This window comes from Amblyomma americanum, chromosome 6, assembly GCF_052857255.1.
Source record: "Amblyomma americanum isolate KBUSLIRL-KWMA chromosome 6, ASM5285725v1, whole genome shotgun sequence".
NCBI lineage: Eukaryota > Metazoa > Arthropoda > Arachnida > Ixodida > Ixodidae > Amblyomma > Amblyomma americanum.
The window spans coordinates 23,962,215-23,979,146 of record NC_135502.1 but is presented as its reverse complement, the minus strand read 5'-3'; the positions used below and the strand labels follow the sequence as shown (position 1 = coordinate 23,979,146).

Here is a 16,932-nt window from a genome sequence, read left to right as displayed (position 1 = left end):
CCTTTCCCTGGCGGGTTCTCTGGTCTCTACAGCCGTGTACCCCCGTACGTCGGAGTATGTTTATAAGCGGCGCAGTTAACCACCTGGAGAGCGAACCGCTCGCGCTCTCCGGGAGAACGCGCCTGGCGTTTACCAGATGGCTCACCAGGAAACGTGCTTTAACGTCGAAACGCGTCGATCAACGCAAACTAAACTCAATGCCAACATACGACCAAGCAATGCAGAAGCGGAACCGGTCCTAAGCGCAGATAAGCGCACGCGGCCGTTCTGCTTCGTTGATCCGGAGAATTTATTTGCGTTTACCACGACAAAGTCATACCGCTGGCAGCGCTGGATGTTCTAGAGAACAGATAATTGTTATCTGTTCGAGAGTCGACATCGCGTGAGAGGCTCGAATGTTCTCAGGTAAGGAAAGTGCGTAATAAGGGCAAACAAACAAGCAAAGAAAGGATATATGCGAAGAAGCGCCATCGTGCATCGCGGAGCCGGAAGCTGTATACTTTATCGCAGGCGACTGTTCCACCGCTTGGCGAGTGCACTAAAATGTCGCGATAACGATCAGTCTGCCGGTGGACGCAAAGAATGCGCAATAGGTATAGTGTTTAGCATTTCGCCTGATCAGCAGAGCATCGGCTTACACACGATCGGACTTGTGATGTGCACACTCGGAAAGTATTGAAGGCTGCTAGCCTTTAAGTTATTCCATACCCGGGCATTTCAAAAGAAGAAAATGGGGACGGGGAGGGAGGGGGGGGGGGGGGCGGATGCGGCGGCTTGGTTTATCTGCAGCTGCTGTTTCTACCCACCAACATAAAGTAGCGTGGGCAGACGAAAAAGAAATAAAAAATATTGCTCAGCTCGCACCCCATCCGCAAACAGGAACAATTCAGCGTTGACACCCTGTCTTCGTATAGAGCTGACTAATATTACGTCCAAAACAAGACGGCAGAGATGCTGCTGCAGTAGCAAGCGATGTTTACATGTTGTTGAGCGATACACGTAGTTAGTTTGCATCGCAGCAACTCCGTTCTTCTGGCCGTCTTGATTTTCGTCAGTGGTGCATATAACCAAATGCAAGGAATGCTCAGAATGCATAACATATGCACATATGTATATCGCATATACTATATGACATGCATATATGATATACGATTTTTTTTTATGCTCAAAGTCACGTGCCGGCGGCTTTAAGCATAAACAAACAAACATTACAAAGCTTCGCGACAACATGCATATCCCTTTTTAAATGTCCGGTACGAAACTGTCGCCTCTCCTTTTTGCACCACCTATCCTTTACTAACTTCACTTTTTTCTCGGGACACAAATGCACCATGAGCCAGTCATCCAGCGGAGAACAGGAAGTTAACCCTCTCACTGGGTTTAGAGAACACCCCTGGGCGGTAATTTGCGCGCGACACCGTTAAGCCTCAAAGAGCTACGTATAGTTCCGTCGCACGAAAACAGGCAGCGCGAGTGAAAAGGCGCGCCGGTTATCCGCGGAATAAGTTGCTGAATTCTGTCGCGCAGATTTTACAGCGCTTGCTTGCTTGCTGATATTAAACGTCAAGGAGTGAAACCATCGAGGCTCCTAGAGACCAAGCCTGGTTAACTGTCACGTTGTAGAAGGACGTGATCATGCTCACGGTTTAGAGAGAATTGCGAGGATGAAAGAGACCGTGCACAAGGTCAGGGATGCGAAAGGGAAGCAGCTTAAACACTTGTATAACATGGCGCAGGATGCGGCAATCGCCTGCGCTGCACAAAAGTACAGGTACCTGGCTGAACTCGTTCAATTTTTGTAAGAGGTGTCTTTGCAGATTGTTCGGCTCTGACGAGTGAAACGGCATCGCCACTTGGCTGCTCTGGTGCAGCTCTGTAAATATATGACTCAATTACGCATGCTTTACATGATAGTTTCATTCTAAAACTCCATATAAGTAAGCAGTCGATATAGTAGACAAATTTAGTCACTGCCTCAGAGTGGCTTTAGCCGAGCAAAGACATGCGGAAGACAAAGCAAGTTAAAAGAATCTATTAAAAAAGTTGACTCTAGTCTAGCAGTTGTAGGAAAGTTGACCTGTAACAGCGATAGTTTTTTCAACTTAATGCTTATGCTCTGAAGACAAATATTTCGTAAGTGGACTTGTGGAATATCTAGCTGCGGTGACTGCATTACCCGAGACTTGGATGAGTTGCTCTTGCCTTTGGCAGTCAGCCATAAGAAAAAAAAAATTGTGTGCTGAGAAAATTGAGAAACGATCGTGACGTCTGCCATGTGTAAACGTATCCACTTGAAACGAGCCTTATCTCCATTTGGGCGAATTTGTTGTCGTGGCTACCATGCCGGCATGGTGTTAAAGTGGAGCTCCTGATGCGTTTCCGCCACAGTTATTCGGTGTTTTGTCTCGCCTACACATATTTGTACACAAAGCCACATCTTCGCTACAGCGTCTATGCGTAGCATTCGTTCCCTTGACCTATTGTAACGACGAGGAAGGCGCATGCTAGGTTCTGAAGATTTCGTATAAACTGCTAAGTTGAACAAGAAAGAAAACATATTCCGAAGCTGTAATCCCACCAACTCTAGATTGGCGTAAAAAGCTAAAAGGGCAATTCAAAACAGGTCTCCCGACACGAAGTAGTATTTTCCAGTACGTGCTCTACTGCTCAACGATGACATGCAGGGAAAGAATAATAGGTTTCCTTGAAACAAAATTACGTCGCAATCGATCTGTTCAGCTGCAAACGCTCTTAGGCTCCACCTTAGGAAGACAAGCCAAAATCTCCTTATTTCAGCCTAGTACGCCTGCAGCAGTAGGCATCTGTGCAGAATGTTTCCAACAACTCTATTTCTGTATTTTTATGGCCGTTTCAGTCATGCACTGCTTGTTGTTATCAACCTTACAGCTCTTCTGACTCCTTACCTGAAGTTCTGCTGTATTGTCTGTGTCACTGCGTAATTGTCTAGACAGCGTCTATGGCTCGTCAAGTCACATCGCAGTACCCAATCGGCAAAGCAAGCGAGGATTCCCATCACCTTATACAAGAAAGAAAAGCCAGCCATACGCGTCCCACGGTTCCAAGGAATTCGGCTTTGTTGCTAAGAATGGGGAAAACTTCAATAACACTTCTGTTGGGCCTAGTTGGTGCATGGTGATACAGATGAACGATGTGCGCAAAACATTCGACGAACCACAACACGGGAGAAGCACAATGACTATCGCAACTGTTGCGCCAGTCCTTGTGTTTCTCCCGTGTTGTGGTTCGTCGAATGTTTTGCGCACATCGTTCACCTGAATGGGGAACACATTCTTTCACCACTACGTGGAACAACGTTTCACGAGCTAAGCATGAAAAACAAGAAAACGCCAGCTTAAGTTTACGTAAACGTCACGGATAGAAGGGAACGATGCGTGACAAGTTTTTGCTACCCGTAACAAAGACTGAGAGGCGCAGGACCTGACGACACAAGGCTGCACTCGCCAGAAACCGCTAAGGGGTTAAATGGCGTGTTGACACCGGCGGCGGCAAGTTGGTCACGCGACAAGCCGTGTTGCCAAGGCGGCCCGGAACTCCCATGCGAACTCCTGCAGCGGTCCTCACGCGACGAAGTGCACGACTCGCGTGACGACCTGGCTCTGCGGCCCATGTGCACAGCACGCACAAAGCAGTGTCACGGCAGTAGCGAAAAGGCGCGCGATTATGAGAAGCAAGGACAAGTGAGAAGGTAAGCCCACGCATTGCCTTCGAGCAGGCGTCCCGTTTGTCCTGCTAATGTCTTCAGTGGCTGCGGAAAAACAGAAGCGCTTGTCGAGGTAGGCCGTGGAGAAGATCTGGGTCCCGCCCACACAAAACACTGGAAACAGTGAGACCTCATTGCAAGGACGAATGCGAATTCGCTATGAAAGACGAGCATGTGGCTGTTAACCGATTTTCCGGTGTTCGTTGAGGCTAATCTATTGAAAGAGTAGCAATGACGTGCAAGCTTCTAATTACCGTGAAACAAAACTCATAACTTCATTTTTTGTTGCCAGTGGCGACGACAACGTGCTTCGCCGAAAGTCCTCTTCGGCGGTTTTGTGTCTTCTGCCACGTTTTTTGGTTACGCAGCGTGATGAAAAAAGGGGCTACGTCGTACTTAAAGCCTCCTAATATTAAAACCCGCCATCAAGGTGTACTAGCACTAGATGAGCGCTAGATCAGACCAAAGAAGCCATAAAAAATGCGAGGGCTCCAGAGATCAAAATCACCTGATAATGTAAAGTTGTTCTCGTTGACTTTACCTGAATTCTGGTGCGATATATTTATTGGCAGTGCAATCGCGACGCATAGGATTTTTATATCCAAAGCCGTAAACTTGCGAAAACTGCGAAACCCATAGCTTGAACGCGTAGCCCATCAGAGTGCCCGCAAACGTGAGGAGGGTAATCGCGAAACGGCAGTTTGCACGGATATATGTTTTACTCCTCTCGCGCCTCTCCTGACAACTAGGACTACTCTGTTGACAACTTTTAACTAACAGTGTTCGCATGAGCAGAGGTGAGCTTTTTCTTCATCTTGACCAACAACTCGAACGAAACGAGGTTATAAGAATAAAACTCTCCATTCCAATGAAAATCCGATAGACCGTCGTAAGGTGCGCACGGCACTACGGGTGCCTCTAGCAGCAATTGTTTATTACACCTGGCTTGGCACAAGCTGTACTCAAATCAGTGCACAGAACGCAATCTCCTCATATTACGTTCGATAATGAATGACTTTCAATACGAATTGCATACACGAGTAGATCAAGGCCCGCCGTGATGATTATACGCTCAGCAAAAACCTAGCGACTGCGTCGTCTAAAGTTAGAGCGCAGTTGCGCGCTATTGACGCCAATGGCGCATCTATACGCTAACCTTCATAGACACGAATAGCAACTTCGCGGACGAAGGAAGGCTGACTGGCCACTTCACCTTCCAGGAAGACTTGAGAAGTGCAAGATTTGGTTTTATGAGAGTTAACGTCCCAAACCGGTTCAGGCTATGAGGGACGCCGTAGTGCAGAGCTCCGGATAATTTCGACCACCTGGGGTTCTCTATAATGTGCACTGACATCGCACAATACACGGGCCTCTAGCATTTCGCCTTCATCGAAATGCGGCCACCGCGGCCACAATCGAACCTGAGTCTGTCTGGTCAGCAACCGAACACCGTGACCGCTGAGCCACCGCAGCGACTGCACACGGGGATCATTTAACTTCTTTTCGTGTCTTTCTACTCAGCTTTGCCCCGCCCCCATTCACTAATGATCGAGGAAAGGGGACTGCGCTACGTCGACTACTGGCTTTTGAGAAAAATAAGTAGCGGATGAGCCACTCCAAGTTCCTTCTGATTGTGGAGATTTTGCACAAACTTAGCGAATTATCGATCATAGTAAAGCACGGGAAGGAGAGTCACTAAGCGAAGCGCGAAAGGTGGGTAATCTGCACGAAGCTCGCTTCAATACAGCGCATCCTGCTGCTTCTAGTTTCTATGTTACCTTACAGTAAGGGCCAAAAAGCGCGAAAAATGTTTCGGAAGTCCCCTGTGAGGAATCTGTGCTGCCAGGCCTATTTGAGCAGGAGTCGGGTGAGGAAGTTTCTGACAGAAGCGCGTATTTTGTGCGCGATAACTGTTTCTTAAATTGTGATGATGGTGACGCGGATATTCATGCCATCATCATTATCATATCCATCATTTACACAGCCAGGTGAAGCACTACGCACTCTGCTGGTAACGAACGAAAGCGTAGGAAGCGTTTGTTCGGCCCCAGATGTCCATTTTTCGCTTCTGTGGAGGGAGGCGAAACGCAAAATGGCACCCATATATTGTGCGATGTCAGGGCATGTTAAAGATATTACTGCTCCCTTTCCTCAAAACCAATTTTCATTTTCTGCTGAGTGGCATGAGCCAACAAGGCATACATTCCCGGATGGCGTAGGTAACTTTCTCCTTGCTAAGAAATCACGAAGGCTTGCGATTTGCAGCGCTCTTTATCCCCGTTAAAGGAAAGTTCTAATTACACAACAGCGTCTTTTCCTCGTGTAATATGAAGAAAGAAGAAGGGAAATAGTTTACAAGATATTCTCATATGTCGGAGAGCGCTGAATGCACAGTCAAATAATCATTCACGGCTATTTTTGCAGCCCCGTCGCGGTGGCTCAGTGGTTAGGGCGCTCGACTACTGATCCGGAGTTCCCGGGCTCGAACCCGACCGCGGCGGCTGCGTTTTTATGGAGGAAAAACGCTAAGGCGCCCGTGTGCTGTGCGATGTCAGTGCACGTTAAAGATCCCCAGGTGGTCGAAATTATTCCGGAGCCCTCCACTACGGCACCTCTTCTTCCTTTATTCTTTCACTCCCTCCTTTATCCCTTCCCTTACGGCGCGGCTCAGGTGTCCAACGATATATGAGACAGATACTGCGCCATTTACTTTCCCCCAAAACCAATTATTATTATTATTATTACTATTTTTGCAAGACGCGCTTTTTTCTTTATTGACCCGACCGAGAGTTTGTTACAGAGGAGATATACGTATATATCCTTACTTGTAGAAGTAACTAAATGTGGCTGTTGTTAGCTGTTTGACATCCATTCCACAGTCGACCACCGATCTTCAAAAATTGTTTCCTTTTCTTGCGCACTAGACTGAGCCTTTGCTCTTTTTGCATCAAGAGGCCGTGCAAAATTTACGAAAATCAGCATACAAAGGTTAGTTTTAACTACCTACGCTCGTAACGCATCAGGAAACTGCTCAAAGGTTTGTGGTAAGTTATGCAACTACCACCTCCAATATATAACAGCACAGCTTTCCTTCATCTATAGCGCGGAATAAAAAAGATCACTGCGAGTTCTGCTTATTGTTAGCTGCATAAATGATGACAGCAGCAGAACTCTGCGCTTCCGCACTAAGATGTGAAAATGCAATGCATGCTGCTTGACACAGCTGCTGAAACCATGCCGACTATGACCTTTTGTGGTGCCCAACCATACTGCACAATGTGCAGGCACGATCAGTCATGCTGACAGCGCTGTGGTCAGCCTGAAGTCGTGGTTGCTTAACTCCTGATGCAGATGCTCGTATGGTCGCAACGCTCTCTCCAGTTGCAGCTCCTGACCTATGGGCTTTGTTTCGTAGTTATGGTGCAGAGAATATCGGCGCACAATTCTGGCTCATGCTCAGCTATTGTGTGGCAATGATTGATGAAAGAGGGAGGCACTGGCTGGGAAAAGCAACAGCGCGCATAGAAGGTCTATATAGGGCATTTCATAACGTCCTTGCAAATTTATCAAACCCAGATTCCGAAACAAAACCTTTTTCCCTATTTTCTAAATCAAGGCAAATATATTCTTTCTCGGCAAAAGAAACTACAGCGCTGCTCTCATCTGCGCTCCTTCTCTGCTCGTTGCATTGTAGTAAAATTAAGCATCTTATACCATCTTTCCCATAGATTCGCTTTGTTAGCGCGTGCTATCAGTGAGTGCATAACTTCTCTTTAATGACACAGAATGCTGGCATACGGAGTCACGCCCGTCAGAGCTCTTTAAATCTTCGCAATTCTCCCTCCATTCCCACATGCTTCGCGAGGTTCTCTTTCATTACGTTAAACAAAATTATACTGTTCACTACGCTTAAACAGCAGCCTGTAGAACAGTCCAGCAGTATCTCGTTGTTCAGATGTTCCCAATCAAATGAGCACTTGTTCATGTAGCCTCGACACTCTTTCCACCTGGAGCTTCTGATTTGTAACCATTGCCTTCAAACACGACGGGGACATGTGATGTCCCTACGGCTTTGGTCGATCGCACGAAGTCGTGACAAAGTGCCGATACGGCCTAGACCACCGGCTCACGTCCTTGTTATTGCGCTACAACCGATAATTCTCTGCCGCAAGCCTATTCTCCTCTGCATATAGTTGGTCGATTTGATAGGGGTGTAGTGATCATTTGCAGTAGCTGCGTACACCCAAGAACTAATTAGCTTTTAGTGCGAAAGCCCTACGTCACGGGTTCAGACCTAACCAAGAATATTGTCGCGTCTCTGGCCTTGAGGGTGCAGAGATAAAATACATATTGCTGCGACTGGGTTTCGAACCCGCGGCGGCACGAACAGATGAGCTTCGCTGGCCACTGCACGAGAGCATTATGCTATCGCCGCAACCGATCAAGCCAAGTGTTAAACCCCAACACACACTCGCGCCGTACATTGCACATCGTCGTCTTCCTCAACTTCCATCTGCAGCGCGAACAGATCAGATCAGCTTAAACTTGATCAGAGCTTAACTTGAGTCTAATATCGTCGCCAGACGTGCCGACGACCCAGCAAAGCAAAGCCATGAGAAAACCAGGCTAAACACATGCTTTTGCACCTCTACACGGCTTAACTACGTTAAAACCATGCAACTTTTTTGACGCTGACATGAAACCCACTAGAACGAGCCGTAGCCACCGCAACCTTCTGTTATGCCACTCCTCTTGTGGTATTATTTCTGCTCTGCTGATTCGCGATAAGCTGAGACCGGCCTCATGATTTTGGATACAAGAACGCCTGTTTCAGTTGTTTACAACCTATAAAGTTTGATTTCATAGGACTTTAGTTCATCTGCGCTTAAAAACAATAAAATGTACCTCCATTAGGTATTGGGCAGCCTTATCTTCAACACTTCGAACCATTCCTCGCGACGAAAGGCAGGAACCAACAATGACATGAAACATACAAGCCCCGGAGCAACCACAAGGGAGAGGTAACCATTCACTTCGTGCTATTTCCGTTCAACTCGCTTCCGCTTCCGATGTTCTCTTGTACTGGCAGGCATTCTTGTGCAAGCTTAGGTGAGGGCTCGCCCTGACACCCATATCCTTGGGCACCTGCTGACGAGGATGCAACGCCTTCGCAACCGCAGTTACGCGTGTTCCGTGACTGCCGCCAACCCATTCGGGCAGCAGGCGCTCTCAATGCACTCGAATGTCCAGACGCACCATGTGCAATACAAATACGCTGCTACGATTACCCAAACCGAATCCCACGACCACACTACAGAGGTCCTGGACTCGCTCCTAGCCTGCGCAACAGAGACGGGTTCCGGAGCCGGTGTAACCTCTTGATCCCGATGCGACTGAAGCGTAACACGACGTCGGGGACACACGAGAGCAGAGCATACAGCACGACACGGTACTCGCACCTTTTTTTTTTTAAGGTGGGAGCCAGCATTTGTACATTCCATGATAATCTCAGGGCAAAGTACGAAGACCGCAAACATTCCAAAGCCATAACAAGGTCGAAACCATAACATCACGAGCAAAAGCTGTGTTCATGCGCCAGGAAGGCTAATTCTTTGCAGTAGATCCCGATACCTTCTCATCAATACACATTCATTTAACCAATTAATGCCACAACGAGCATAACAAAGCGCGCATATGGTTACGGAAACTGCTGCCGCGATACTAACGCTGCTCTTTTGCTCAAAAGAATGCCGCAAAGCGACTGACGTTTCAAGGAAAGCGCGGAAACGTTGTGCGCCGATGGGCGACGTCGATACGGTGCGGCTGTCAGCGAAGCCGATTCGGCGCCGGGGCGTCGCGGGCCGCTGCAAATGAAGCCCGCGTGCGCGAGCGGAAACCGGTATCTGGCACACGCCAGCCACTCTCACTACGCCCATCGTCGGCGAAGCCGGCCGCGCTTCGAGGTCGAACCCGCGCCTCGACAAGGACCGAACTCGGCCGCGCCGGCAGTGCCGAAGGCATTCAGCAAAGTTCTGCATTTTCAAACTTCCCGCTCGCGCGGGGCCTGCGGCGCGATGGTTGAACACGCGGGCGCGAAACCTGCGGTCCATCGCGTCGTGCAGACCCAGCTTGAGTTATCTGCCGGTGAATTAACTCCCGGAGCGAGAAACAACGATGGAAATGGTGAAAACATTGAGCGACATGCTCCTCCTGATGAACGCGTTGTACGAGCGATGAAACAGATTGCGAACGGCACGAGTTGATTATCGCTGTAAGCAAATTACTTTCTTTATCGGCATGACACAAAATGCTAGCACGTGTTCATTGTAAACTAGAATGTGCGAAGAGGAATGACTGACAGAACATGGATTCCAGGAAACAATGGGAACCTTTCGGTCTACTGAACGACAAGCGCGGGAACACAACTGCAAAATGGGAAGACAGCGGTACCAAGCACAAAAAAAAAAAAATTGCAGAGCTTACCTCTTGCGTCCCGAAGCGTCCACGTACGAGCTGCGGTAGAATCCTGCCAGGTCGTCGTTCAAGGAGCCCACGAAGTTCATCCTGATCGTGTAGTTGGAGCCCGCGGCAAGCGGCCGCTTCAGCGAAATGACGAGGAACTGCAGGCTCTTGTCCTCGTCGTACTTGTCGTGCTCCATGCGGGATCCAGCGGCCTCGCTCACCGACACGTCCGACACGTTGAGGTCCTTCACGTGCAGCGTCACGCTCGACGTCGCCGTCGCGCACTTCACGAGGATGGCCACCGACCCGGCGAACGTGAAGTTGCCTTCGAGCGTAGGCTTCAACTCGACGTCGTAGTGCACGGGCACCAGGGACCGCGGGAGTCGCAGGTTCTTCGGCGGCGGCTTGGCGGGCGGCTGGTGATCCGAGGGCGATTCCACCGCGGCCTGGTCTGCCCTCTCGGTGAGCATCTTTGTCGAGATGACGACCACGGCCAGCGCTGCCACGACCAGGACAACGCACACGGCGATGCACCTGTGCGACACGAACAGGCCGCGGTTCTTGTGCGAGACGCCTTCGCTCCGGTCCATGTCCAGGTACTCGGTACTGGGACTCATGGACAGTGGCGGGCCCCCCGCGCGGCGTTGGCTGCGGCTGGGCTTCGGCTGCTGTCGGCGGTGCCCCCCTCGCGTGCCGTTGACGCCGTTGGTGGTGGCTGCGCCGGTACCGGACCCGTCGCGGCTGGCGGCCGCCGATCGATGGAACTGGCTGCCGTCGGCCGCTGCTTCCCGCGCTCCGTCGTACCCGCCGCCGCGTGCCACGTGCCCCAGGCCAGAAGCCAATCCGCGCCCGACCGGCTCGGGAACGTCACGCGGGAGCCGAAACAGCCGCTGCCAATGCTGCTGCTGCTGCTGCTGCTGCCGCCGCTCGTGGCCCTGCTGCTTCCGCGCTCCTGGCACTCCCGGCGCCGAATAACTGCTCGGCAAAGAGGAGTCGCTCTCCTCCCAGCGGGCTTCCTCCTCGGTCAGCTGATCTGTCGGCGAAAGGAGCGGTTCGCCCTCTACCACGGAGGAGCGCCGGTCGACGCCGCAGTCGCGCCATTTTAACGCTCGCTCGCCGCGCCGCCCCAGCAAGAGCGGCATGTGCGACCTGCTCGAAAAAAAGATGCATCTTGCGAAGCCCCATTTCGAACAATAGACGGCAAAGTTGGCCACAATAGGCTGCGTCCAAATACTCACGGGCTGCTGCTTTGCGCCGCAGTGAAAGAAGATGACGTGTGCTCAGAAATTGATATCAGTCCCGAATTTGCCGGCAGCAGTGTGTCGTGGCTCGCCTCCGCGTTCGCCTGACATCTGTGAAAAGCAGCTTGCGTCGTGAGGCCTGCGTCTTGGAATTGATATTTATATTTCTTTTTTTTCCCAATAGACTTGAATGCGGGTCGTGAGCTGCGCAGGGAGTAGCACCTGTCGCAGATGCCTCGTAGGCAGCGAGTGTCACCTCTTGACGGAGCTTGAAGCTTCCAGCTTCGCGCGGATGTTTAAATCTACGAGGAGAACTCGGGCCCCGGTTGTTTATTTACTTATTTATTGAACCCTCAGGGCCAGAGGCATTAAAGAGGGGAGTGGATGCAAAAATATACATAGACATGAAAATGACTATTACAAGAAATTTTTGCTATTTATGCAATGTTAGCTATTGCGTTGTGAAAATGTTGGTTTTCATTGATGTCGACGATTTCAGCAGGAAGGTGGTTTCATTCACGTGAAGCACCAGGTGAGAAGGAATGAAATGCTGATAAGGTGTGAAATGTTGAAATTCCAACCTTGTGGCGATGATAGGTGCGGCTTGAAACGTAGTGAGGAACAGCAATGAGTGCGTTCCGTAGAGTGGAATTATGGTACAATTTATTAAAAAGACTGAGACGAATTATTTTTCTGCGGCATGCTAAACGCTGTAAAGAGAGGTAAGTTTTCATGCTGGTTATGCTTGCGCCTCGATTAAAGTTAGATGAAATAAAACGCGCGGCATTATTTTGGACCATCTCCAGCGAAGTTATAGTTTTTCGTAGTGGGGATCTCGTACAGCAGCTGCATGTTCCAGTTGTGAACGAATCAGCGTTTTGTAAAGCAATAATTTAAGAGAAGACAGGGTTTTCGTAGTTTCGGCGTACGTAGCCCAACATGCGGTTAGCGTTGTTAATAATGTACTCGATGTGGTGCGACCAGGAGAGATCTGCAGAAATGTGCGCGCCCAAGTATTTATATGTAGTGGTGGATTCTAAGCGGACGTTATTTAAGTAGTACGTGGAAGGAGTGTTAGCATGTAGGGATATTCGCATAACTTTACATTTATCGCTGTTTAGGTCCACGAGCCAATCATTGCTCCAAGTAGAAATACAGGTAACATCGGTCTGAAGAGGGTTAGCGTCTTCGAATGATGTTATTTCGCGATAAACAGCACTGTCGTCAGCAAAGAGATGAATGTTAGATGCTACTTTGGAAGAAGATCATTGACGTAAATGAGAAACACAAACCTGGCTCGTTGGCATAAATTTGCCCTACGAGGAAGTTTTCAGTTGTTACGATAAGAGTAGCACGTTTCAGTAGTAGCATAGCATGTAGTGTACGGTATTTTTCAATGTGCGGTGTCCACTCAGCGCCCTCGTTTCCCCCGTTATTTATCACCAATTTGGGAGGCTTAGCTCGGGTCGACTGCCGGGACGACCAGACGTCCCTTGTCCTCCAGGTTGTAAATCTTTTGGATCGTTAATTTGTTGCCTGAAATAGTTTATTCTCACTCCTCCTCTCTCGTTTATATACTCGTGATTGTGAAAGAAACAATGCGCATTTTTAAACTTTTCCGTCAAGCTCAACTACAAGACTCAAGTGTTTCCGAAAATGCTGCAATAAACACATATTACCTGCCATACTGATTCGCCTTGTCCGACACGTGCAATTTTTTTTTTCATAAGCTCTACGCCCGGCTCGTCTGCGAGTGATTATGGATTATTGGCAGCTGGTGGATTATTTCGTGTCAAAGTAATCCTGTGGCGACTGACCGTGTACTGAATCTCAGTGCGCAACCGTCCTAAATTTCACCCGTTTCGATATGCGGCCGCCTGCTCAGGAGCACGTGCAAAGAGATTCAGATTTACTTTTTCCGAGTTGTTTGCGCATGCGTTCGGGGCCTGTCTTCTCTACTAGCAGTTGAAAACGCGTTCTTGAAATGTACGTGGTGCAGGACATACGCTAGCACGCTACCACATGTTGTTAATCTTGGATCCGCAAACTCATTCTCGGTTTCTATCTTAACCATTACGATTGACCGCCAATGAACAATGACGAGCGGCTCGCTATTGAAGCGGAATACTGCACTACAGCTAAGAGAATCTAAGCTTAAGAGGCCCATGAAGCATCTGTCTGCAGATAGCATGGCTCCTGCTCCCTAGCCTCTGAGCGGCGACGGTAACTCTTTTGTTGTTGTTTGCCTTTATTTCACACAGCAGCTTGTACCGTATCTCATTCTTTTTCTGCATCTTTCTTGCCCAGCCGTTGTTTTTTATTCGCCTTTGTTCGTGGCCCATGCATGGATTTGGGTTTTAAAGCTGGAGGCCGGAGCATGCAGTCCAGCTTTTTGAGGAAATAAACGGGCAACAATTTTAACAGAGGAAAAAAAAAATGTTAGCAGATTTTATTTATTCCTTTGAGTTCGTCAGGCGCTGATAATGTTTCACAGTTGAGTGTTCAGCTAATCTATTCCCATCAGATAGTTTAGTTGCCCAATGATCGTTGCTTGGACTCACCGGGCCTCCTCCCAAACTTTAGTCAGCAAGGTACCGCAAAAAGAACACAGTAACACTCCAAAGCAACAACAACAAAAAAACAATCTCATGAAAGCATCTAAGAGAAAAGTTCGTGCTCCTTAACAGCCCCTCGAGTGTCTGGAGCCGGTAAGATTGGTAATGACAGCATCATTCGTCGAGCACAAGCACCAGCGTTTCTCGGAAGAACACTCAGGGCGGTACTTAAACAGAGCCCCAAGCACACCTTAAATGCAGTTACTGCGGATTTGATCCTGGAAACAAATATCGACTGTCGGATTTCACAGTTGTCACTCTTACTGCCCAGCACGCGTTGCAAAACGAACGAGAGGTATTCCTAACCGGCAGCTACAATGACTGGGTCTCTTTTTCCGAAAGGCCACGCGCTCATTTCCTAGCATGGTTCTACTCCAACACACCAAGGCCACAGCCTTGAACCTGGTGTCTAATACATGATTTTGTCTGTCTCGTATAGAGTACATTGTGCAGGTCATGCATTCACGGCGGTGTGTGCAACTTAGTTAAGGCGATTTTAGCAATACTGGTACGAGGTACGGAAATCGCAGCCTTCAGAGACAAGATGAAAGCATGGATCTCAAAAATAATCGGCGGCAACCCTTTCCTTCTTCCTCTTTCACCAAGAAAAAGCCAGGGATCGCCGGTGCAACTACCTCGGCCAAACGTATTCCCCATGAGGCACAAAACGTTAGGCTGCTGCGAAGGAGCAGTGGCGGCTGCAGCTGGGCCTGGAGAAATCGAAACGCTGTTGTTGTTGTGTCCTTGAAAACAACCAGAACGTTACCTGTGTTATCTGAGGGGCAGCTTTTTATCTTCGCTGAGTGTGCTACGTCCGCCGCGTCGGTCAAGGGAAAACGCGGTACGTTTGCTTTAACACATTACAGCGACCACAGGACACCTTGTGGACCGAGACAACCGTACTGATAAATCTACTTTTAAATGCTTAGCACCACCTATAAAGTTATAAAGTGTAAGGGGTTGACTATAAAGTCGACCCTAAGCCCCTTCCTGATGGATATCCTGTTCAAGCCAAATAGAGGTGTCCGCAACAGATATGGGACAATCCGCTGCTTTCTCGAATTCCTTTCTCGCAGAATTTCTGTTCTTTTAGCGCAAAGCATACATAACGCGCTATTTTATTTGTGAATGCGTTAGCATTCGAACCCCGTTTAACGGAAAAAGAGGCCGGCGTTGGCGTCCGTCATGTGAAGTCGCGGGAGACAGGAACCAAAATGAAGAGCTAGAAAGCGCTAAAAAGAGGGAGAAGGAGAGAGGAAGAGAGGGCGAGTCGATGGCAAGAGACGAATGGCGAGAGGGAAACTGGCCGCTAAGCAGAGTCGAGGGGTGGAGAAAATGGCGAGGGGATATGGCGTGGAACATTGTTTGCTGGATTAGATCGGACGAGTGGAGAGGCGATACGGCACGTCACACGGTGATTGGTAGACTGGATCACGGCCACCCGCCACCGTGGGGGAGAACACATGCTCCACGACAAGAATCGCATTGATCGTCTGTGACTTTTTTTATTCGAAACCTTGTCATATGACATGTGTTAAGAGACAGGGAGAGAGAAGAACGGGTCAGACTTCGAGCGTGAGTTAACGATATCCTTTAGCTGAGGTCAGGAGGAATCGAAGAGATCGGCATGGGAACAGCATGTAATGTGAAGGGAATATACTCATTCTGAAACAACGCAAACAAGACAACGTCGAAGGAAACGTACCACGCGAGAAGTACAGCGCTCGTGCTGTACGTTTCCGTCGTCCTTGTCTTGCTTTGCGCGGTTTTAGAATGAGCACCTACCAACTCGCCCAGTCTTCCACTTTGAAAGGAAGACAACCGATTGTTGCTTAGTTTAACGTAATGGATTCCAATGAAAGCATATGTAGCTGGGGACGGCAGACTCCGGAGGATGGATGAGATTAGAAAGTTTGCGCAGATAGCGGTGCCGCAACTTGCGCATTAAGTGTTAGCTGGAGGTCAGTGGGCGACCTCTGTCCTGCAGTGCACGTAGTCAGGCTGATGGCGATCGTCATCGTATACACTGCCTGTGTATCTGCATGAGCAGTCATGAAGACTGCATTCATTAAGGACCTGAGCAGGCTCCTCTCTTGTTGTCCACCATCTATATGAAGAGGTCCTCCGCTCTAGTGTCTTTGAGCCCGACACTCAGAATCCGCTCTTTCCAGTCTTTTATGTTACTCCCATCATTTTTCTTGTCATGGCTCGATACGTCGTCCGCAATTTAATACCAAGCTTTCTCGTTAACGTCCATAAGTTTCTGCCCTATAGCTGAGCATACCAGCCAGATGTAACTATCGTGTGCTTTCCCCTTCATGGATATTGTAAGAGAGCTAAGTGGGTAAGTGAACGAACCAAACTTGATGGTGCGACAAAACACTGAGCCGGGCCACGTGCTGGACAGGATGTGCTGCAGAAAGAAAGCTAGGCACCGCGCGCCAGTAGTTGTTGTTGTTGTTGTTAGCCTATCAAAAGATGGCACATACCCACACTGGGGGATCGGCCAAGACTCGGGTGGCTATTCACCTGAACGCAGTTAACAAAAAGGAAAAGCACGTGGGACCGCAACACCGGTGAATTTTTCGTCATGAACAGAAAAGGGATGAGTGTTTTGATTTTAAAATTTTAAGAATAATAATAAAGAGAGGGATTAAATATTAATGATTTAGTCAAAATGTAATAATTGATAGAAAAGAAAAGGTTGGAACACTTAGCAAGGCAGTCGGTGAGATTCTATCAGGAAATTTAGAACAGCGGTACAAACAGATCTGTGGCTGAACCCAAATGTGGTGGCGCCTTCGCAACCCTAAGCACGCCACAGCAGAGTGGATGAGTGGGCAGTAGTGCAACAGGAGCCGTAATAGACAGA

The 16,932-nt window shown here is 48.9% G+C and overlaps 1 protein-coding gene across 2 annotated transcripts in view; it reads right to left on the bottom strand.

Annotated features, from left to right (window-relative positions):
• The window catches only part of LOC144136455 (aminopeptidase N-like), an 82,174-nt gene extending 70,508 nt beyond the window's left edge, over nt 1–11,666 (bottom strand). The window contains exons 1-2 of one of the 2 annotated variants that reach the window (XM_077668790.1): nt 11,443–11,666; nt 10,226–11,353 (exon numbers count right to left, since the gene is read on the bottom strand). In XM_077668790.1, the coding sequence (XP_077524916.1) occupies nt 10,226–11,346 (1,121 nt within the window). In that variant the 5' untranslated portion in view covers nt 11,347–11,353; nt 11,443–11,666. The remainder of the gene's footprint in view (nt 1–10,225; nt 11,354–11,442) is intronic. The other variant, XM_077668791.1, reaches the window with a different exon arrangement.
• Nucleotides 11,667–16,932: the final 5,266 nt, after the last annotated feature.